Consider the following 25,000-nt stretch of genomic DNA (forward strand, 5'->3'; position numbering starts at 1 on the left):
CTGGTGTCTCAGACAGCCTCTGGACTTAGGACACTTGAAGTCACACACATACTCCTTGTGACAGGAAGTGACACGCTTACACCTGCCACACCTACACGCCCGCTCTACTTCCTGTAGGGGGGGGGAGGAAGTCATAAATACATGTTGTTGGTCAGAAACCTTGTTCATCATCTCATGTCATCACAATGCCATGTAATAAGATGAAATAATGAAATAAGATCAACATGTCGCGACACGTTGTGAGCTTGTAGATCTGCTATTTTCCAGCTTCTAGGCTTACGGTGAAGACAGTGTGATCTAATATCAGACTGGCGACACTTGCGTTGACTCCCATTGTAAGAATTGAATGCTGAAATGCTCTGTCTATCTCAATGAGATAGTTCCAATGTTTGGAACTATAGCCCAGGCGAGATCAAAGCCTGTCATAACTCTCTCCCTCTATGGGTCTGGGTGGCAAAATGGCAAAATTGATTAAAATGGGATTCATAATATCGGCGTCCAAAAAATGTTGAAGTATATTAACACATTGACTGCCAGAGTTTATTCCAAATTTACCCCCTTGGCTGCCAGCGATTTGCGTGTTTTTTTGTTTTCTCTATTTTCTTATTTAAATGCATTTAAGTTTCTCAGGCCATGGTTTTGAACACATACGACGATCGACCAGCAGAGCGCAGCAAAATGACACCCTCGATGACTCGCTGACTCGCCCCCCCCCTCCCTCCAGGCTCAAACAGTCAAAACAACATGAACCGGATGTGATTGTCTTCGACAATCTCTGATCGGCTTGTGATACGATGTGATACACGACGACGATGCCTGATCGTCACCCGGACCAAAGAAAATAAAAGGGGAGCTTTCCCTTTGTATTTTATAGCGTGTCCAAAAAAGGGGTTTTCTCTATTCTGGACGAAAATGACCGGAGAAAAACGATGTGACCCGGAAACGATTTTTTTTTTTTACATCCGGCTTCGGGTGAGTGTGACGTAGGTGGAAAACGAAAGTGATGATGAAAAGTAAACAGACCCGCGCGATCACAGATGAAACCAATGAAAATACCTATTATCGAGTTAACTCGATCTAGGCAGTCGAGCGTTGGATTACTATTATCGAGTTAACTCGATCTAGGCAGTCGAGCGTTGGATTACTATTATCGAGTTAACTCGATCTAGGCAGTCGAGCGTTGGATTACTATTATCGAGTTAACTCGATCTAGGCAGTCGATGTGTTAATACAAACATGTGTGTGTGACATGCGTGTGTGTACCTGAAAAAGAGGTCAAATTAATATGTCAACTCATATTCATTTTACTGTGTGTGTGTGTGTGTGTGTGTGTGTGTGTGTGTGTGTGTGTGTGTGTGTGTGTGTGTGTGTGTGTGTACCTGTCTACAGGTCTCACACTGTCCTCGGTGACATCGCATGGAGCAGAGATGGAGGCCACAGTTCAAAGGTCGTCCGCACGTGTCCCCGCACGTCCCCACGTCCTCCGTGCACGGGAGAGAGTACTCTGCACACACACACACACACACACACACACACACACACACACACACACACACACACACACACACACACACACACACACACACACACACACACACACACACACACACACACACACACACAAAAGAAGGAAAAATAAGTTAATTGTAATCCTGTTGTCTTTCTGTAAGAGAGGAAATTCAAACTATTGTTATAAAGTACTGCTCTGCTGCCATCTGGCGGCTGTTCTTGTAACTGCAGTGTTCATTCTGCATATCAAACCAGTGTTAACTTCCGTTTCCGGGTGTGCTACGATGAAATGTGTCACTGCGAGGGAAAAAAAACAAAGGACCACTTCGTGTAGATCTACGCGACTGGCACGCTGCGCAATTATTTAGGTTTGCGTAGAACTACGCGATTGGCACACAATGTGTTAACTCATTCACTGCCAGACTTATTGCCGGCCGCGTTTGCCCACTGCCAGAGATTTTTCATTGAAAAAAAAAAAGTCCTCAGGAGCTGAGATACAGAATTTTTAAGCTTTAAGTTAACAAGGAAGTGGATGGGAGTCTTTTCCTTCGAAAAATCATATCTCCTTGGTCTTTGGGTCAAAAAAAAAAAAAAATTAAAACATTTTTTTTTTGGTTTTTTTTGAAAAATTAATAATTACGTTTTTTACGTCTGTGGCAGTGAATGAGTTAAAATATTGAAGTCCTCATGTCACGAGTATAGTAACACACACCTCTGTGTGTGAGTGTGAGTGTGTGTGAGTGTGTGTGTGTGTATGAATGAATGAATGATTTATTTTCGTGTCCGGCTGCCTTTCACAGCCCATCCCTTACGGGATTATTCAGACACATTAAACAATGTTTCCAGTGCCAACATGCTGACACAAAATAAAAATAAAAATAAAAATAATAATAAATAATACATAATAATAAACAACATCAATAATTACCACACTGTGTACATAACACTGATCAGAATTACAATTTAGTAATCTAGTTTTCAGACTAGAGAGTGGAGGGCAAGAGAAAGAGAGAGAGAGAGAGAGAGAGAGAGAGAGAAAAGAACATCAAGAGAATGAACAGAAGACAGACTTGAATGTTTAGCTTGGACAATACTGTTAACTCAAATATTGTATTTTCAATACAAGTAACTCAAGGATTGGGGGTGAGAACACGTTGGTATAATTACGTGTTACCGTGGTATTTTTGTGGTATATATACGTGGATAACCAAATGGATCCTTATGGGTCTGTAAATCTGAGAGTGTACAAATGGAACCAAATGGACCCTAACGGGTCCATTTGGTTCCATTTGTACACTCTCAGAGTTAAATTAACATTGATTTTACAACATAAATTGGGGTCCCAGAGATGGAAATGGGGGTCTGTATAGCCTAATGCATCTCAAATTGGGGGTCCTTGAAATCAAAATGGTTGAGAATCACTGCTATAGGGCCATAAAAATCTTCTCTTATGGGGGTCCCTGGCATATATTTTCAAATGGGGGTCCGTGGGCTAATAAGTGTTCAATTGGGGGTCCTTGACATGAAAAAGTTTGAGAACCACTGCTCTAAATATGATTCAAACTGTGCCGGAAAGTCACGGCCAGTTTTTCAATCTGGTATAATCCGTCACAGTGTAGTGTTTTCTTCGGTTCCAGGCTTTATGGATAAAATTTGAAATTGCGAATGTGTGGTTATCAAATAAATATTTAACTAAATCATTGTGTGTACGTACCAGACTTGCCACATGGACAGACTCGTCTCCCGCTACGAGGACAGTCTCCACACGGCCCGTCATGACACGCCCGCTCACACACATGATGTCCACATGGTAGAGAGACACCGCATATCTGTAGAGAGAGAGAGAGAGAGAGAGAGAGGTTACAGAGATTTCATGTAAAGATTCTTCACAACAGAGAAAAGGGAATGAAGAGAATAAAATGAAATAAAAGCTAAGAATTAGACTTTGCTAAACACATTTACCGCCTATCCAGAGATATCTGGGTAAGATAGGGTCTTTTTGTGGTTTAATACACGATCACGCTGTTCTCGGTACCATCCTTGATTTTTTTTTCTCTTCCCATTCGCTTTCGACTCATCCTTGGCAAAAATAACCGTTTCCTGTTTTCTGTTTCCGGTTTTATCTTGAATTAACTGGTTTTGCCCTGTTTTGGCTAGACATGGTCGTTTTCACCATAGATATATATAAAGGCTAGATGGCTCAAGGGTGCGTCGCAAGCGCAGCTCAACCGCGGCCATCTTGCGACAGTCATTCATAACATTATGTCTATGGTGCATGTACTATTAAAATAACCATAACGTGCTCAATTTTCATCTGATTTTCAAACGGTTTGGTGTTTTGTAAACACCAAAGATGTAGTTATGATACTGCATACTCATAATTATAATCATGTTTTTTTTTTTTAAATAAAAGTAAGTATGCAGTATCATAACTACATCTTTGGTGTTTACAAAACACCAAACCGTTTGAAAATCGGATGAAAATTGAGCACGCTATGGTTATTTCAAAGTATATGCACCATAGACATAATGTTATGAATGACCGTCCCAAGATGGCCGCCATGTGGCAGCGTCGTACTCCATTGGCCAGCAGCGCGGGTGAGTCATCTAGTGTTTATATATATCTATGGTTTTCACATGGTATAAAAGACAATGGGAAAGCTCTGGTTATATTTTCTTTTCTCTGGACAACGAACAGTTCTCCCCTTTGTGTTTACCAACGGTCTGACACGCGATCATAATACATATAAATGTTCTCTGGCCAACGGGGGGGGGGGGGGGGGGGGGATACGAGCATTATTGCCGGATATGGTGGCTGCAGCCTGTTTGCACAGTGTTTACACAGAAACGCTGCTAAACAGCTTACATGTTGGGAAAGTTAAAAACAGGCTTTTCCTCACGGCCTGATTAATGTCCCTGTGTTAGTTCAGATCAATGCCTCAACCCACTGACAGACAGACAGACAGACAGAGGTTTCCTCTATAAACTGCTCACAAAATGTAAGGAAACTTGAATTTGGGCCATTATATCTCCCCTTTACTAATACCAATCAGTAAAGTGTTATATATCATTTTTATCTGTGATTAGTCACCTTTACAACGAGGTACAGCTTGTAAGCATCGGGCATTCATGGAATGAGCAACACAGGCAAACGTGTGGGTAGCGCCGAGCTAAAATGTGCCAAAATCACCCAATATGCTTTTGCTGGTAATCGCTCTTGTTTTGAGCGACCTGCCAGCACACACCTGCTGAGAGGTGGGTTCTGCAACTTTGCCTTCTGCAACATGGGTTCTGCAACTTTGTTGAGTTTGTGTATGCTCCAAGCAGCAACACTGCCCCCATGGAAAGATGCCACGTTTGTCCCTTCAGGATAAGGCCCGTGCAATAGGGCAAGTGAAGCTGGTGTTCCGTTACACAGATTATGCATTATTTGATGTCAGCCCTGGTACCATTTACAGAAGGGTGTGTGCCAGTCAAAGGTGTGTGACTGGCACCTGAGCATGGGCCCTGCAACTTTGACATCTGTCTTTGGTACCGTTGTGCAAATCTTGCCTGTAAATCTATGGTTCTTCAGTGAAGCAAGGGGTCTGGGTTGTTGTCTTCCTTGTTGACGTCACCAGTCTCACAGAACTTGGTCCTAAATTTGGAAATGGTACCAGGGCCTGACACCAAATAATGCTGTCACTCTGCATAACGGAAAACCAGCTTCACTTGCCCTGTTGCACAGGCCTTATCCTGACAAAAGTGGCATCTTTCCATGGGGGCAGTGTTGCTGCTTGGAGCATACACAAACTCAACAGTTGCAGAACCCATGTTCAGGTGCCAGTCACTCACCTGTGAGGCAGTCACATACCTGTGACTGGCACACACATGAAGCCCATTGAATGTCATGAATGTCACGACATTGAATGTCAGCAGAAAAGTCTAACAGGCCATTTTGGCACATTTTTGCTCGGCGCTACCCACACGTTTGCCTGTGTTGCTCATTCAATGAATGCCCGATGCTTACAAGCTGTACCTCGTTGTAAAGGTGACTAATCACAGATAAAAATGATATATAACACTTTACTGATTAGTATTAGTAAAGGGGAGATATAATGGCCCAAATTCAAGTTTCCTTACATTTTGTGAGCAGTTTATATACAGGATAATACAATAGAAACGTACCTGTTGGCAGTGCCAGCGTGGACTGGCACACTCTCTCTCTGCCTTCTCTTTACCACACACACACCTCTGTACACTGACCCTGGGACACTCCTTACACACTCCTAGAGAGAGAGAGAGAGAGAGAGAGACAGAGACAGAGACAGAGACAGAGAGAGAGAGAGAGAGAATTAGTAAGAGAAATTGAGAAAGTAAATGAGTAAAACTGTAGTATGGATGAGTGTTGTAGTAGTCTCTCATGGTCAGACTGTTGCCTCCCACAATGTTCAAATGTTTCTGGTCATACAGTCTGGACTCTAAAGATCTGATCATGATTAACATATAAAGCGGATGTGAAGCCTCCTCTCCACTTCTGTTTAGTCTCTACAGTCACGCAAATTTATCCTAATATAAACCTAAATCATCTAAATATGTATATCTTGCTGTTTAGCAGAAATGGAAAGTAAAACATTTAATGTAAAGATATTTTAAAATATATTTTCATGAACAGAAGTGCCAGTTTCCTCTCTGGGATTTGTGGAGTTGTAGTTCCAGACTCTATATAACATTCAGAGAGTGTGGAATAGTTGTCTGGCTACACGACACTAGTGATGTACGGATTGTGTTGTGTTGTGTGTAGCAATATCTATGAATCTACAAAGCCCCATAATGTCCTTGCCTTGTGTGGCAAGCTTCCTCTATACAGTACCTATCTTCGCTCTTAGAACCAAAAGTTACTGGACACTCAACACGTTCACAAAAACACATTAGATATACCAGTCCACGTAAGAGCAGTGAACAAGGAAAAACTGCCTTCATGTATTATGCTCCACACAAATGGAACAAACTTCAGGACTCTCTGAAACTGGAGCGATTGGTCTCAATAGAGACATTTAGGGTACTTCTCGAGGACACATTTCATAGTGACTGCACCTGTTTCATGTAAACACTGTTTATTTGCATCTGAGATGATTGTAATGTGATTCAAATGTTTGTTATTGTTTTTCATTATGTATGTATTTTATATATGTTATATGCTGTTATCAGGGCGTCCCTGAAAAAGAGAGCTTGCTCTCAGTGGGCTCCCCTGAATAAATAAAGGAAAAAAGAAAAAAAGAAAAAAAATATTAGTGGGGCGGGAAATTGATATGATAGTGCACTTGTATGTCTTATACACGCTAAGGAAGGCCTGAGGGCCCAGACGTCCTTCTGATGAGAGAGCTGCTGCTGCTGGGGGCGGGGATTAGACCTGAATGAACAACATCCTAAATGGACTGAAGTGAGAGCTGGTATTCCTCTACAAGAACCTGTTTGTGTCTGAACCATGAACCCCACACACACATACTACCTGAACCATGAACCCCACACACACATACTACCTGAACCATGAACCCCATACACACATACTACCTGAACCATGAACCCCACACACACATACTACCTGAACCATGAACCCCATACACACATACTACCTGAACCATGAACCCCACACACACATACTACCTGAACCATGAACCCCATACACACATACTACCTGAACCATGAACCCCATACACACATACTACCTGAACCATGAACCCCACACACACATACTACCTGAACCATGAACCCCATACACACATACTACCTGAACCATGAACCCCATACACACATACTACCTGAACCATGAACCCCACACACACATACTACCTGAACCATGAACCCCACACACACATACTACCTGAACCATGAACCCCATACACACATACTACCTGAACCATGAACCCCACACACACATACTACCTGAACCATGAACCCCATACACACATACTACCTGAACCATGAACCCCATACACACATACTACCTGAACCATGAACCCCATACACACATACTACCTGAACCATGAACCCCACACACACATACTACCTGAACCATGAACCCCATACACACATACTACCTGAACCATGAACCCCACACACACATACTACCTGAACCATGAACCCCATACACACATACTACCTGAACCATGAACCCCATACACACATACTACCTGAACCATGAACCCCACACACACATACTACCTGAACCATGAACCCCACACACACATACTACCTGAACCATGAACCCCACACACACATACTACCTGAACCATGAACCCCACACACACATACTACCTGAACCGTGAACCCGACACACACATACTACCTGAACCATGAACCCCACACACACATACTACCTGAACCATGAACCCCACACACACATACTACCTGAACCATGAACCCCATACACACATACTACCTGAACCATGAACCCCACACACACATACTACCTGAACCATGAACCCCACACACACATACTACCTGAACCATGAACCCCACACACACATACTACCTGAACCGTGAACCCCACACACACATACTACCTGAACCATGAACCCCATAAACACACATACTACCTGAACCATGAACCCCACACACACATACTACCTGAACCATGAACCCCACACACACATACTACCTGAACCATGAACCCCATACACACATACTACCTGAACCGTGAACCCCATACACACATACTACCTGAACCGTGAACCCCATACACACATACTACCTGAACCATGAACCCCATACACACATACTACCTGAACCATGAACCCCATACACACATACTACCTGAACCGTGAACCCCACACACACATACTACCTGAACCATGAACCCCATACACACATACTACCTGAACCATGAACCCCACACACACATACTACCTGAACCGTGAACCCCACACACACATACTACCTGAACCATGAACCCCATAAACACACATACTACCTGAACCGTGAACCCCATACACACATACTACCTGAACCATGAACCCCATACACACATACTACCTGAACCATGAACCCCACACACACATACTACCTGAACCATGAACCCCACACACACATACTACCTGAACCGTGAACCCCACACACACATACTACCTGAACCATGAACCCCACACACACATACTACCTGAACCATGAACCCCATACACACATACTACCTGAACCATGAACCCCATAAACACACATACTACCTGAACCATGAACCCCATAAACACACATACTACCTGAACCATGAACCCCACACACACATACTACCTGAACCATGAACCCCACACACACATACTACCTGAACCATGAACCCCATACACACATACTACCTGAACCATGAACCCCATAAACACACATACTACCTGAACCATGAACCCCACACACACATACTACCTGAACCATGAACCCCACACACACATACTACCTGAACCATGAACCCCATACACACATACTACCTGAACCATGAACCCCATAAACACACATACTACCTGAACCATGAACCCGACACACACATACTACCTGAACCGTGAACCCCACACACACATACTACCTGAACCATGAACCCCACACACACATACTACCTGAACCATGAACCCCATACACACATACTACCTGAACCATGAACCCCACACACACATACTACCTGAACCATGAACCCCACACACACATACTACCTGAACCATGAACCCGACACACACATACTACCTGAACCGTGAACCCCACACACACATACTACCTGAACCATGAACCCCATACACACATACTACCTGAACCATGAACCCCATACACACATACTACCTGAACCATGAACCCCATACACACATACTACCTGAACCATGAACCCCATAAACACACATACTACCTGAACCATGAACCCCATACACACATACTACCTGAACCATGAACCCCATACACACATACTACCTGAACCATGAACCCCATAAACACACATACTACCTGAACCGTGAACCCGACACACACATACTACCTGAACCATGAACCCCATACACACATACTACCTGAACCATGAACCCCACACACACATACTACCTGAACCATGAACCCCACACACACATACTACCTGAACCATGAACCCCATACACACATACTACCTGAACCATGAACCCCACACACACATACTACCTGAACCATGAACCCCACACACACATACTACCTGAACCATGAACCCGACACACACATACTACCTGAACCATGAACCCCATAAACACACATACTACCTGAACCGTGAACCCCATACACACACATACTACCTGAACCGTGAACCCCACACACACACATACTACTACACTACTCATCTGATGAGTGCTTTGCTTCTTTCTCTTTCACCTACATCAGAGTCCATCCACGCATCTCTAGCATGGATATGTCTGGGTTTAGCGTGCATTAGAGATGCGCAGATGGGATTTTTTTGTCACCCAAATCCGCGTTTACAAGTTCATTATCCATCCGTCATCCACCCGCGGTAATTATATCATCCTATTTATAGATCCGCACCAACCGCACCAAATGATTGTTATTTTCCTGACGTTAGTTTTCTTATAAACAATGTCACTCACCACTGTCGCCATGCAGCGACTGTATACAATCCACAACCATGGTAACAAGAAGCGCACGTCTTCATTCAGTTACTTTCGCGCTCAACAGCTTTGTTGCCACGTCGGCTTTTTATAAGCGACTTTTGGGCTTGTTTGGCACTTGTTTTGGGGCTTGTTTTCATAGACTTCGCTGCTCATTTCTCTCGCAAACCTGGCAACACTGGCTGCCTGCAAAGCAACGTGTAGTAAGCGGCTAATTTGTGCCTGGTGTAAAATGACATACACAACGCACACACGGTGAAATTTCGTGCTTTTTAAAAGCAATAATAGGCCTATAGATTGATATCATTAATTTCATTCGCGCATTATTTCACCCGCGGTTTACCCAATATTATTTAATAATTATATTTGATTGACCCCAAATCCACCCAAACTGCGGTTACCCACGGGTAAAACCGCGATCTGCGCATCTCTAGTGTGCACGTGTGTGTGTGTGCGTACATACCTGAGTGGCAGGGTTGTGTACAGGTGTGTTGCTTGCAGGGCAACAACTTCCCACATTTCTGCTGACACGCCCAGCCCTGTAGAAACACACACACACACACACACACACACACACACACACAAAGTATGATGTACACAACACATCTACATTGCATTAACCCATTAAGACCTGGAACTGTGTCATTTTAAGATTTGAGCTAAAAAGCATTGTTTTACACTTTGGGCTATTCAAAAATAGCAGATCTACAAGCTCATAGCGCGGCACCGAGTGCCGCGCTATGAGCTTGTAGATCTGCTATTTTTGAAAAACCGTGAAAATGTGTGCAAATCTTTGAATATATATATTTTTAAAGCGAACATTTTTAACTCAAATCTTTGCTTCTGGGGGGTCCCTGGAACAACATATTTTGATGGGGGTCTGCGGCCAAATACATGTCATTTTGGGGGTCCTTGACATGAAAAAGATTGAGCACCACTGATATAGAAACATACGTTTTTCAGAAAACTGTTGAGATTTAGGAGACATGTAGAATCGGCTTCAGGTCTCAATGGGTTAATAATAATAAAACATAAAATGTAACATTGGTGTTAATAACAATAAGGAAGGACGTACCTTGTTGCTACAGCGACGGGGGAGCGGCTTGGCTTTCCCACAGAGACAGGAAACAGAGACCATCTTTGGGCATGGAGGACATGGACCTAACACGCACGCACGCACGCACGCACGCACGCACGCACGCACGCACGCACGCACGCACGCACGCACGCACGCACGCACACACACACACACACACACACACACACACACACACACACACACACACACACACACACACACACACACACACACACACACACACACACACACACACACACACACACACACACAGTGAGGAAAGTGAGTCAACTAGTGGTGACTGAATATATTACATTGTTATTGTGTGTGTGTGTGTGTGTGTGTGTGTGTGTGTGTGTGTGTGTGTGTGTGTGTGTGGTTACCAGGGTGACAGAGCAGCAGACAGGTGTGACCACAGACAGGCTGCAGGTCTCTCTCACACACGGAGCCGCAGGAATGTGGGAGGAGCCACGGGTCAGGGGGCGGGTCCTGTACCTTACCACAGTAGCACATGTACCTACACACACACACACACACACACACACACACACACACACACACACACACACACACACACACACTTGCATATTATTACTATTTTTACCATTGTACTTTTTATTTTTTATAAAATAAAAGGATGAGTTTAATGAGGTTAAATAAATGTTTATATCTACAGATGTATTTCATAACTAAACCATAAGATCATTACCTGTTGGGTGTTGAGCTGGGAGCATATTCTGTTCTGCATTTAGGACTGGACAGACAGACAGACAGACAGACAGACAGACAGACAGACAGACAGACAGACAGACAGACAGACAGACAGACAGACAGACAGGCAGGCAGACAGACAGACAGACAGGCAGGCAGGCAGACAGACAGACAGACAGACATTATTGTTAAATGTTTGATTTCTACATTAAATCAGTTGTAGTAAAGTGTACTTGTGTGTGTTGTAATGCACAGTGATCCACTTAGTGTAGTAAGTTTGTAATTACAAAGTAAGAAATCGTGAAAATCGTGTAAAATCGTGAAAATGTGTGCAAATCTTGTTCCAGGGGGGTCCCTGGAACAAGATGGGGGTCCACGACCAAATACATATAATTTTGGGGGTCCTTGACATGAAAAGTTTGAGTATGAAAAGTTTGAGAACCACTGATATAGAAACATAAGTTTTTTCAAGAATACTGTTGGGATTTAGAAGACATTTGTAGAATCGGCTTCAGGTTAGTGTAGTAAGTTTATTACAACTTCACTGTGCATTACACTGTGGTTCACTACATGCTATGGTCTAGCCTAGTGGTTGTCTATAAAATAAATTGCAGATATACAAGCTCATAGAGTGTCACTTTGTGCTGCTATGAGCTTGTAGATCTGCAAGAAAAAAATGATGATTGAGAACATTTGTGCAAATCTTTGAATATATATATTTTTTTTTAAAGCAAATTTGTTTTGGTAGTATTTTAGCTGGTATAGATTCTAAAAGGCCCTCGTTATATAAAACGGAGATGGATCTGAGAGACTGAACAGGCATCCTTAGAGGTAAGTGAGCTTTAAGTGAGCTTTAGGTTCAACAAGAGACTGTTATTTAGACTGGACCATGTGTCTAACTTGAAAGAAACAAAATAAATGTGAAGAGATTAGGGGTGTGCCGATACACTAATTTCACAAAACGATACAATACGATATTTGGCTCACAACTTCGATACGATATCGATACGATACGCACTTTTTTTATTATGAAAATATATGGGGGAGGAAAAAAAGTAAATGCAAACAAATAATTCTGTTTTTGCATTATTCAGACATGCAAACTTGTAGCTTTTCAGCTACAATAGCCGTTTTCAATCCAAATAGGGCAATAGTGTGACACCTGACCCGAAAAAACAACAACATGTTGTCACCCTTTTCACCTCGGGGCTGTTTGCATGCCTGATTATAATGATTGTAAAAAATATATATAAAAAAAATAAAAATCAAAACGATATTTTTTTTTCCCAAAACGATACATATCGTCACGAAAACGTATCGCGATATATCGTGGGACGATATATCGGCACACCCCTAGAAGAGATAGTGTATGAGTCTTTCAAATTTCATTAACCCATTGAGACCTGAAGCCAATTCTAAATGTCTCCTAAATCTCAACAGTGGTGCTCAATCTTTTTCATGTCAAGGACCCCCAAAATTTTATGTATTTGGCCGCGGACCCCCATCTCAAAATATTTTGTTCCAGGGACCCCCCAGAAGCAAACATTTGAGTTTATAAATGTTCGCTTTAAAAATATATATATTCAAAGATTTGCTCACATTTTTACGATTTTTCAAAAATAGCAGATCTACAAGCTCGTAGCGCGGCACTCGGTGCCGCGCTATGAGCTTGTATATCTGCTATTTTTGAATAGCCCAAAGTGTAAAATAATGCTTTTTTAGCTCGCATCTAAAAATGACAGTTCCAGGTCTTAATGAGTTAAAAGAAAGAAAGATGCAATTTCTAAACAATGATTGTTTGATGTGATGGCTGCATCATACCAGGGTTTGGAGATTGTTGGGAGAGAAAGGATTATTCCATACAGGAGTGAATAGAGAGAGTGATTCCTTATATTTCACAAATCTATTGATGTCTTTCCAAAAAAAACAAAAAACATTTTCAATCAAATCTTTGCCTCTGGGGGGTTCCTGGAACTAAAATGTTTTCAGATGGAGGTCTGTGGCCAAATGCACATCATTTTGGGGAGGAGTATTGTAGTGTACAGTAGTTGTACAGTATTGTAGTGTACAGTAGTTGTACAGTAGTACAGTATTGTAGTGTACAGTCCATACCAGGGCCACGGGTGTTGTTTCTGACCAAAGTCTTCATCGGTGACAGAGGAGACGAGGAAGGCTGAGTCTCTGGCCCACTGCTGTATGCATGAGATGTGGAACACACAATAACAGCCCGCACAACTCCACACCTACACACACACACACACACACACACACACACACACACACACGTAGAGAGAAAGACAGAGAAGTGTTATTTATTGGCACACATTATATATTATTTTATTTCACCTTTTTTTTTTCCTCCATCAGGAGTAGTTCCATACAGACAGAGGTTTTCAGAAACTCTTTTAAAAGGGTGTCCTGACCATGACATTAGCATAAAAACATTTCACATAAAATAAGCATAGAACAGCAACATAAAGGTTTGTATAAAGAAACTTGAAAATAGAGTAAACCAGTTAACCCATCTAGATCTGAGGCTGGTTTTAAAAACACCTTCTAAATCCTAACCTTAAGTTTTCTGAAAAACGTACAAAAAGGAGTCATCAATGTGTCTGCCTGTATGCAGACACATGTGTCTGCCTGTATGCAGACACATGTGTCTGCCTGTATGCAGACACATGTGTCTGCATGCGTCTGCATACGGACACATGTGTAGCAAGCCTATTCGTTGTACGATGGTGTCGCTGAAAATATCAGAGCTACAAGCTCACAGCACGCGTTGTGAGCTTGTATGTCTGCTATTTTTGATACGCCACAACACAGCTGAGAGACACAGCTGTGTCTCCTCCTAATCAGCGCTGAGTACGGTGGTTCGCTCGGGTGTTGATAAACAGAACCGGGATTACGAGGTGATAGAATCTGAACCAAGCCGGACCCAATTGTCGATAAAGGGACCAGAACACGTGTGGGTCGTATATATATTATGCAAACACAGTGACTGTCTGTCTGCAATGGATAAGCAACTAGAGGCAAGTAATCAACCTCACGCAAGGCCACATATATCATGACATATATCATTAACGTTAACAAAACAAAACCTACTTTTGCATATCAAGGTTGAATGAGTTGTAAAGCCCAAAATATGTATTAATTTGTTTATACTGCTCAGGGCAAGGCTCTGGAGCAGGGTAACCGGAGGACTCGCCCCAAAACACTTTAGGATTAGGCATAGTTTTACTGAGGTTAAGATTAGGAATAAGGTTAGGTTTAGACATAGTTTACTGATATGTTTAGGAATACCAGGTGAATACCATCAGATTGTCCCCGGGGCGACTGTGTTGGGGGGGAGCGGGCGTTTTGGTATTCGTCTCGCAGCAGTTCACTCATGCCCACTTTATTCATTTCATTTTTGGCCAGCGACATCTCTGCATGATATAGACTATAGTAGATCATATCATTTAGTTATCTATAAAAACATCTCTACATGATATAGTAGATCATATCATTTAGTTATCTATAAAAACATCTCTGCATGATATAGTAGATCATATCATTTAGTTATCTATAAAACAGGAACAGATTGTATCTGTGATAAATTGGAGAGAAGCACAGCTCTAACGTAACAAGGTGTAATGATCAGTTGGGTGCATGTATGTATGCAGTGCAAACACACATGTGACGTTAATTATAATCTGGCCGATAAATGCATTCTTTGGCCGATAAAATATAATCCCAAAAAATGCCATGCGGAAACTCTGGTGTGTGTGTGTGTGTGAGTGTGAGTGTGTGTGTGAGTGTGAGTGTGAGTGTGAGTGTGAGTGTGAGTGTGAGTGTGAGTGTGAGTGTGAGTGTGAGTGTGAGTGTGAGTGTGTGTGTGTGTGTGTGTGTGTGTGTGTGTGTGTGTGTGTGTGTGCGCATACAGGTTGTGTTCTCCGTATAGAGCTGATGCAGATCAAACAGGTTGTAGCTCCAGACTGGAACAAGTCACTGACGAACTGACTGGTTCTCTGTAGACCACTGACATCACCTCCTAGAGAGAGAGAGAGAGAGAGAGAGAGAGAGAGAGACAGAGAGAGAGAGACAGACAGAGAGAGAGACAGAGAGAGAGACAGAGAGAGAGAGACAGACAGAGAGAGAGAGAGAGAGAGACAGAGAGAGAGAGAGACAGAGAGACAGAGAGAGAGAGAGAGAGAGAGAGAGAGAGAGAGAGAGAGAGAGAGAGAGAGAGAGAGAGAGAGAGAGAGACAGAGAGAGACAGAGAGAGACAGAGAGAGAGAGAGAGAGAGAGAGAGAGAGACAGGGTTGCACTGTGGTCACTTTCCTTTACATTGTACTGGTTGCACGGTTTGACACTTTTTGTGTGTGAGGACCTGGTTAGCCTGGTTCCAGACGAATCTGCCAAAAAAGAATTGCCCTTGGCAGATTAGGTCTGGCCCCTCTCAATAGAGATTTTATTTCTCCCCCTCCGAAGTTGTGAGGGACTAATCTGAGTTCCCAGAAGTTTTCGCCAGCTCTGGCGAGGAACTTCTGGGCCAGAGCCCTGGTATTTGTGGGCGGGATGTACCTTACGCTCTGAATCTGAGCGGACACGCCTCTTACCGGTCTGAGAGCTGTGCAACTCGTCTAAAAAGTCCGACGAGAGGCAAACAGCAGTACACAACAATGGCGGCCGAAATTTCTCAAGGGGAAATTGCTTCCCGTCGATCCTATTTAGATGCAACACCCACTGCATGTGGATCCCGCCCCCTTTTCTTCATTGGCTGTTGATTTGAATCACAACGCAGTGGCCGCGCCCCTGCTGTCCAAGCTCCGACGCTAACCCTCCCAGACTAGTGAGGGACCAATCAGAGCCCAGTATACAGATATGGGGTGGGTTTATCACCATGGGCATTTTTTTTATTTGCCCCTCGGAAATGCAAGTTCTACACAGAGATTCCAGACTAATATCTACGCAGTGATATTAGTCTGGCCATGCCAGGCTAGTGTTGTGTTTCTGCATAGTGCAGGACAGTTGTATAGTTGTAAATGGTGCATTTATATATTAGCGCTTTTATCCAAAGCGCTTTACATAGATTGTGCATTACATTCACCCATTCACACACACATTCACACACACACACACACACACACACACACACACACACACACACACACACACACACACACACACACACACACACACACACACACACACACACACACACACACACACACACACACACACACACACACACATACACCGATGGAGGAGGAAACCATGCAAGGCACCAACCTGCTCATCAGGAGCAGTTAGGGGTTCAGAGTCTTGCTCAAGGACACTTCTACACTAACTCTGGGCACCGGCTTAGGATGCTATCAATGCATTGAATGGGACATTAGCAGCTTTTATCAGACCATTGAATGGACAAAGTAGGCAACATACTGACCTACTGTGATTTATCAGACCATTCATTGGGTCGCCCGCACACACACACACAATCATTTGCAACATAATAGCAAGAATAGGAATACCACGATAACGCAATGGTGACTGTGAACCACGTACCCAAACCCGTAGGAGGCTTCTTTTCCCAAGCTGAAATCTGCACTTAAATTGCTAGGCTGCATGGCTGTGTTGTTGAACACATACACACAACTTAACGTCAGGAAAGTTACACAACTCACTCGCCCAGGTGGTGTCAATAATAGGCTACTAATCACCGTAATCGTAACAAAATTCTGAATCACAGCGCTGCCTGTTTCGGATTCCGCACGTTAAAGTATATTCATTCATTTGTTCATCTATTTATTAACTGCTACGGCAGTCTTACCCTGCGGTACATGAAAACTCCTGTTACAGTCATGGATCAACTTTAACCTGGTGTTTGCACTTTCTCCATTTACGGTCCGTACATCTATATAAACGTTCAGATTTCAAATATAAAGTGCTTACCCCATGGACACAGATGTTACAATTATGCACGGGACTCTCAAAAAGTACCCGTATATTCTGTATTGTTCAATAAAAAGCATTTTAATCCTATCATTGGCCATTTTCTCATAATGTATCACAGTGCAATACACCTACCAACCGATAGGGTCACTCAATAGAAAGCATAATGGAGAGAATGGCCACCGATCAGATTAAAATGCTTTTTATTGAACAATACGGATGATACGGGTACTTTTGAGAACCCGTACAAACATGTAACATCCGTGGCCATGGGATAAACACTTTATGTTTGAAATACGAACGTTTATGTAGATGTACGGGCCGTAAATGGAGAAAGTGCAAACGCCAGGTCGAAGTTCATCCATGACGGTCGTGACAGTCGACCGTCGTGTATCCATGGCTATTACTCCCTCTAACATTTACCATGTTTTTAGTTTATTGAAATAATGTCATGCACATGTGTCCAGTCAGTGCATAGCCTACTGCAGGCCTTGTTGACTAGATTTAGAAGAGATTTTGAAGCTCTTGCTCCTGAAATGATGGATTATTTTTAAGGGGAAACACCATCATTTAACATGCAAGTCAATGGGTGAGAAGCTGAGTTTGCCAGGCGCTGCCAGGCCTGGGTGTGACTAACTTCGCACCACCAGTCACAGAGTGGAGTGGGTGGGGCTTAGCGAAGGGTCCATTGTAATGCAAACGTATGTCCTCACCAGTGGGGGGGGTGGGTGTGTGTGTGTGTGTGTGTGTGTGTGTGTGTGTGTGTGTGTGTGTGTGTGTGTGTGTGTGTGTGTGTGTGTGTGTGTGTCCTCACCAGTGGTGTGTGTGTAGGTAGTGAAGGTAGATTGTAGAATCTTTCCTCTCTTCCCCTCCTTCCTGTCAACCTGCTCTTCTTCATCATCATCTTCATCATCATCATCGTCATCATCATCAGAGGAGGAGCTGTATTGGCTCTGGACCAATCGCTGTGCAGCGGCCTGGTTGGACTTCCTGATGTCCTCAAACTTGGATTGGGATTGGACAGACACACCTGTCAATCAGAGAGAGAGAGAGAGAGAGGGGGAGAGACCAGCCTGTTAGACAGACAGACAGACAGACAGACAGACAGACAGACAGACAGACAGACAGACAGACAGACAGACAGACAGACACACACACACACACACACACACACAGAGGGGTGGCACGGTTTTTGGGTTCCAGTTTGGTTTGGGTAAAATTTAAAAAAGAACATTATTAGTAGTATTTCCAAAACGTTCTCTTCATTTTGTCTTTATTTGAACGTTTTATGTTCTATTCAGACACATTCCTGTCATTATTTCATTGTCATTATTTCATTGTCATTATTTCCAGGAGCAGTATGGGTTGGCACCAAAGCCTGTGTCCTCTGTGAGGAAGAAGGCCAACAAACCCACGGTGAGGCCTTTAGGAGGGCCATTCAAGCAAGCCTCAAGAGGAGCCTGCAGTACCACCACGGCCACAGCCTAGCCCTAGTCCCTCCACGTGTCAGAGCCTCCCCCGGTCCCGGCAGAGTAGTTCCGGAGAAGCGGACTGAGTGGCCCTGTCTTTCCCTAAGAGGACTGACCGTGGGTAGCTACTGGGACATAAGTCTGTCTTTCCCTAAGAGGACTGACCGTGGGTAGCTACTGGGACATAAGTCTGTCTTTCTCTAAGAGGACTGACCGTGGGTAGCTACTGGGACATAAGTCTGTCTTTCTCTAAGAGGACTGACCGTGGGTAGCTACTGGGACGTAAGTCTGTGGTAGCTACCCACGGGGTACTGGGGTACTGTCTCACACAGCAAAACATCACATCACAGTTTAGTTTATGACAAATTAAACATCAGCTTTAAATCTCTGCATAAGGACTTTAACGATGACAAGAAGAGGTCTTCTCTACAGTCAGTCATACAGTACTTTATTGGAACTGGTCTGATGGAAATAACTTTTAATGATCTCCTGCTCAGTTTGATTATAGGGAGTCCCATGGCTCTTAACTCTTTCATTGCCACGTCCCATTAATTTGTAATTGCATACAAACCCATAGGAAGCAGCTATGGGCCACATGAGCACTTTAAACCAGTGGTTCTCAAACTTTTTCGTGTCAAGGACCCCCAAACTTTTTCGTGTCAAGGACCCCCAAATTGACACTTATTAGCCTGTGGACCCCCATTTGAAAAGATAAGCCAGGGACCCCCATAAGAGAAGATTTTTTACGGCTCTCTAGCAGTGATTCCATTTTAATTTCAAACCAGGTCAAGGACCCCCCAGTTTAACATGCATTAGGGCTACGGACCCCCATTTAATCGCATTTCTATCTCTGGGACCCCAATTGATATTGTAAAATCTATGTTAATGTAACTCTGAGAGTGTACAAATGGAACCAAATGGACCCGTTAGGGTCCATTTGGTTCCATTTGTACACTCTCAGAGTTACAGACCCATAAGGGTCCATTTGGTTCCTATAAATCATTTAGCTGGGGACCCCTTGGAACTCCCTCAAGTACCCCTGGGGGTCCCCGGACCCCACTTTGAGAACCAATGCTTTAAACATAATGCATCAGCTGTTTGACAATAGCAGATCTACAAGCTCAACCGTCCTCAGTTTTTTGGCGAGCATAACGCTACACTTTATTGCAGGACCGAAAATCAGCGGTTTCATAAAGATGGCGAACCCTGAGGTTCGGTTTTAAACCGACAACTGCTGCAACCTTTTTGTACACGCACGCACACGCCAACGCACGCGCACACACGCAAACGCACACACGCCAACGCACACACACACACACACGCTCTACCTTGTTCAGCTTGCTCTTCGTTCTTCCTCTTCTCTCCTCCTCTTCCTCTCCCCTTCTGCGGAGGTTGCTGTGAGCTTTCACCTTGGCCCCGCCCACCACGACCCCTGCCCTGTTGGCGCCAGGCGGGCTCCATGGTAACCACCTGTAAACAAACACAAACACAACATGTTAACAGGCTCCATGGTAACCACCTGTAAACAAACACAACATGTTGTTATGGTGGAGGCCTGTCACGGCATTACAATTTTGTATTGATTGAATACTTTATCAGGTAGTTATTTCACTTTAAAATAAAAATGTGGTCATTGTATGGTCTACTCAGGCTTTTGGGAGCACCATGGACAGTTTTTAAGTTGCTTGATTCAGTATTTAGATCAGGGGTCTTCAACAGGGGGTCCGGGACCCCTAGGGGGTCCTCAGAGCTACTACAGGGGGTCCGCCAAATCTTTTTGTGATATGATTTAGTTTTTTACATTAACCACTTGAACCATAGAATTCCTTTTCTGAGGGGAACATTAGCCAAAAATAGCAGATCTACAAGCTCTCAACGCCTCGCAGCGCGAGGCGTTGAGAGCTTGTAGATCTGCTATATTAATTTTATCAGACAGGCCCCTTCCTATACAAACCCATTGTAACTTCAAACTCCATTTTAAACATGTTAGATTCATCAGAAACACCGTCCTTGGTTCTGGTGACTGATATTGTCCTTCGCGAGGAGACAGTGTTTTTACAATTACCTTTTTCATTTATTTTTTATATTTTCTTTGGAAAATGGAAAAAAAATTAATACAATAAAAAATAAAAAATAAATAAACAAAAAAAGTTATCAAAAAAACACAGCCCCCTCACGTATTAGGAGGGCAGGATGAGTCACCAGAACCAAGGACGGGTGTTTTTGATGAATCTATCATGTTAAAAATAGAGTTTGAAGATATAATGGGTTTGTATAGGAAGGGGGCGTGCCTGATAAAATGAATATCAAATATCTAAATACTGAATCAAGCAACTTAGGCAACCCCAGGCAAAACAGTCTGGGGTTCACAAAAGCCTGAGTAGATGATAAAATGACAACAAAAAAAAGGAAAGTAAATATCCCTTTAACAGTACAGGTACTAAAAAACAAAAAACATCATAGAGGTCCTGGTAGGATATAAAACCATCAGTACCAGAGGTCCTGGTAGGAGATAAAACCATCAGTACTAGAGGTCCTGGTAGGAGATAAAACCATCAGTACTAGAGGTCCTGGTAGGAGATAAAACCAGCAGTACTAGAGGTCCTGGTAGGAGATAAAACCATCAGTACTAGAGGTCCTGGTAGGAGATAAAACCATCAGTACCAGAGGTCCTGGTAGGAGATAAAACCATCAGTACTAGAGGTCCTGGTAGGAGATAAAACCATCAGTACTAGAGGTCCTGGTAGGAGATAAAACCAGCAGTACTAGAGGTCCTGGTAGGAGATAAAACCATCAGTACTAGAGGTCCTGGTAGGACATAAACCCATCAGTACCAGAGGTCCTGGTAGGACATAAAACCAGCAGTACTAGAGGTCCTGGTAGGACATAAAACCATCAGTACTAGAGGTCCTGGTAGGAGATAAAACCAGCAGTACTAGAGGTCCTGGTAGGAGATAAAACCATCAGTACTAGAGGTCCTGGTAGGACATAAAACCATCAGTACTAGAGGTCCTGGTAGGAGATAAAACCATCAGTACTAGAGGTCCTGGTAGGACATAAAACCATCAGTACTAGAGGTCCTGGTAGGACATAAAACCATCAGTACTAGAGGTCCTGGTAGGACATAAAACCAGCAGTACTAGAGGTCCTGGTAGGACATAAAACCATCAGTACTAGAGGTCCTGGTAGGACATAAAACCATCAGTACTAGAGGTCCTGGTAGGACATAAAACCATCAGTACTAGAGGTCCTGGTAGGACATAAAACCATCAGTACCAGAGGTCCTGGTAGGACATAAAACCATCAGTACTAGAGGTCCTGGTAGGACATAAAACCATCAGTACTAGAGGTCCTGGTAGGACATAAAACCATCAGTACTAGAGGTCCTGGTAGGACATAAAACCATCAGTACTAGAGGTCCTGGTAGGACATAAAACCATCAGTACTAGAGGTCCTGGTAGGACATAAAACCATCAGTACTACAATCAGACTTTGTTGCTTTTGTGACTTTGTTGGCGAGACGTCTTATTTTGACCCATTGGAAGAAAACATATTCACCCTCCCATTCCCGCTGGATTTGTGATATACTATACTTTTTAAAATTAGAAAAAATTAAATACACATTGCGTGGCTCTATCTCAAAATTCGATAAGGCATGGCAGCCTTTTCTATCGCACGTTGATAATCTTGCACTCGATCCCCCAACAGAACCTGAATGAGTCTGTAACCTGCATATATGGAAGTATCCAATCTGATATATGATGAACCCTTGGGGTGTGCCTGCTTATCACCTCACTGACATGTACAATTGCTCAATGACCTGTGCCTAACTCCATGTAGCGTTTATAGATCATGGACTGTTTTCTATATACATACATGTTTTTGGAGATTTTACGTTGTGTATTTGTTTTGTTGTCTGTTGTTATTTCAGGCATGCAAACAGCCCCGAGGTGAAAAAGGTGACAACATGTTGTTTTCTTTCGGGTCAGGTGTCACACAATTGCCCTATTTGGGTTCAAAAAGGTGACTGTAGCTGAAAAGTGACACTTTTGCATGTCTGTATTTTCTTTGTGAGTGTTGTCTGTTTTTTGTTTTGTTTTGTTTGGATGTTGTTTATATCTTACTCTCACTGTTTGGAGATACTCTGTTTATTTTCTTATTTGCTTCAGTAATTGTCTGTAAAATAACAAAAACAAATAAACAAAACGTTTAAAAAAACAAACAATAAAAACATCAGTACTAGAGGTCCTGGTAGGATATAAAACCAGCAGTACTAGAGGTCCTGGTAGGACATAAAACCAGCAGTACTAGAGGTCCTGGTAGGATATAAAACCATCAGTACTAGAGGTCCTGGTAGGACATAAAACCAACAGTACTAGAGGTCCTGGTAGGATATAAAACCAGCAGTACTAGAGGTCCTGGTAGGATATAAAACCAGCAGTACTAGAGGTCCTGGTAGGACATAAAACCAGCAGTACTAGAGGTCCTGGTAGGATATAAAACCATCAGTACTAGAGGTCCTGGTAGGACATAAAACCATCAGTACTAGAGGTCCTGGTAGGACATAAAACCAGCAGTACTAGAGGTCCTGGTAGGATATAAAACCAGCAGTACTAAAGGTCCTGGTAGGACATAAAACCATCAGTACTAGAGGTCCTGGTAGGACATAAAACCATCAGTACTAGAGGTCCTGGTAGGACATAAAACCATCAGTACTAGAGGTCCTGGTAGGACATAAAACCATCAGTACTAGAGGTCCTGGTAGGACATAAAACCAGCAGTAATAGAGGTCCTGGTAGGACATAAAACCAGCAGTACTAGAGGTCCTGGTAGGACATAAAACCATCAGTACTAGAGGTCCTGGTAGGACATAAAACCATCAGTACTAGAGGTCCTGGTAGGACATAAAACCAGCAGTACTAGGGGTCCTGGTAGGACATAAAACCATCAGTACTAGAGGTCCTGGTAGGACATAAAACCATCAGTACTAGAGGTCCTGGTAGGACATAAAACCAGCAGTACTAGAGGTCCTGGTAGGACATAAAACCAGCAGTAATAGAGGTCCTGGTAGGACATATAATACATTCATATACATAATACAGGTTGTTATTTAACCTCTTAAACCCTCTAGACTAGAACCTCAGTAGTCTCTGTACTTGAACCACTTTTTTTTCCCTCTACACCAATACATAATTGCCCAAAAAAAAACAGTTAATTAACAATGAGTTAATATAGCAAGCAGAAAATATCCGATCTACAAGCTAAACGTGCTGTAAGCTTGTAGATCTGCTGTTTTCTGCTAGCTAAACAAAGCTTAAAACTCGTGTATATCGTCAACAGGACAGACAACACGCAGCAGAACATTTTAAACCTCATAAACATATCAATATTTATCATAAAAACTGATAAAAGCTCATATTTTGTACAGTTTGTAGTCATTAGAACACACGTACCACTGCAGACAGTAACGGCTGCTACGGCGCTGCCATCTTGCCGCGGTGCACGCTGGGTGTTGTAGTCATTTTAAAAACAGCCGTTCGTTCCGTGCTGGACTGGAGGGGGCGTGTGTTAGGGTCTGTCTGTGAGAGACTACACTTCCCAGAGAGCATTGCGGGGCAGTGTGGCAGAGACACGTGTCACCCTGACTGTTCATTCATAAGTGCTGACGTCATCACCACAGAGGTCTGATGGAAAGAGTACACTA

At 43.1% G+C, this 25,000-nt stretch overlaps 1 protein-coding gene across 1 annotated transcript in view; it reads right to left on the bottom strand.

The window, feature by feature from the left end:
* The window catches only part of nfxl1 (nuclear transcription factor, X-box binding-like 1), a 49,014-nt gene extending 24,214 nt beyond the window's left edge, over window positions 1-24,800 (bottom strand). Inside the window, exons 1-13 of the mRNA XM_084043232.1 lie at window positions 24,750-24,800; window positions 20,625-20,766; window positions 18,642-18,857; window positions 15,816-15,925; window positions 14,008-14,138; window positions 11,894-11,938; window positions 11,568-11,701; window positions 11,182-11,267; window positions 10,570-10,645; window positions 5,677-5,777; window positions 3,224-3,338; window positions 1,380-1,504; window positions 1-111 (exon numbers count right to left, since the gene is read on the bottom strand). The exon at window positions 1-111 is cut by the window's left edge and continues 12 nt beyond it. Coding sequence (XP_083899358.1) covers window positions 1-111; window positions 1,380-1,504; window positions 3,224-3,338; window positions 5,677-5,777; window positions 10,570-10,645; window positions 11,182-11,267; window positions 11,568-11,701; window positions 11,894-11,938; window positions 14,008-14,138; window positions 15,816-15,925; window positions 18,642-18,857; window positions 20,625-20,757 — 1,383 coding nt within the window. The 5' untranslated portion in view covers window positions 20,758-20,766; window positions 24,750-24,800. The remainder of the gene's footprint in view (window positions 112-1,379; window positions 1,505-3,223; window positions 3,339-5,676; window positions 5,778-10,569; window positions 10,646-11,181; window positions 11,268-11,567; window positions 11,702-11,893; window positions 11,939-14,007; window positions 14,139-15,815; window positions 15,926-18,641; window positions 18,858-20,624; window positions 20,767-24,749) is intronic.
* Between the last annotated feature and the right edge of the window lie 200 nt (window positions 24,801-25,000).

The sequence above is a fragment of the Gymnoscopelus microlampas genome, assembly GCF_963454915.1.
Source record: "Gymnoscopelus microlampas genome assembly, chromosome: 19".
Taxonomy (NCBI): Eukaryota; Metazoa; Chordata; class Actinopteri; order Myctophiformes; family Myctophidae; genus Gymnoscopelus; species Gymnoscopelus microlampas.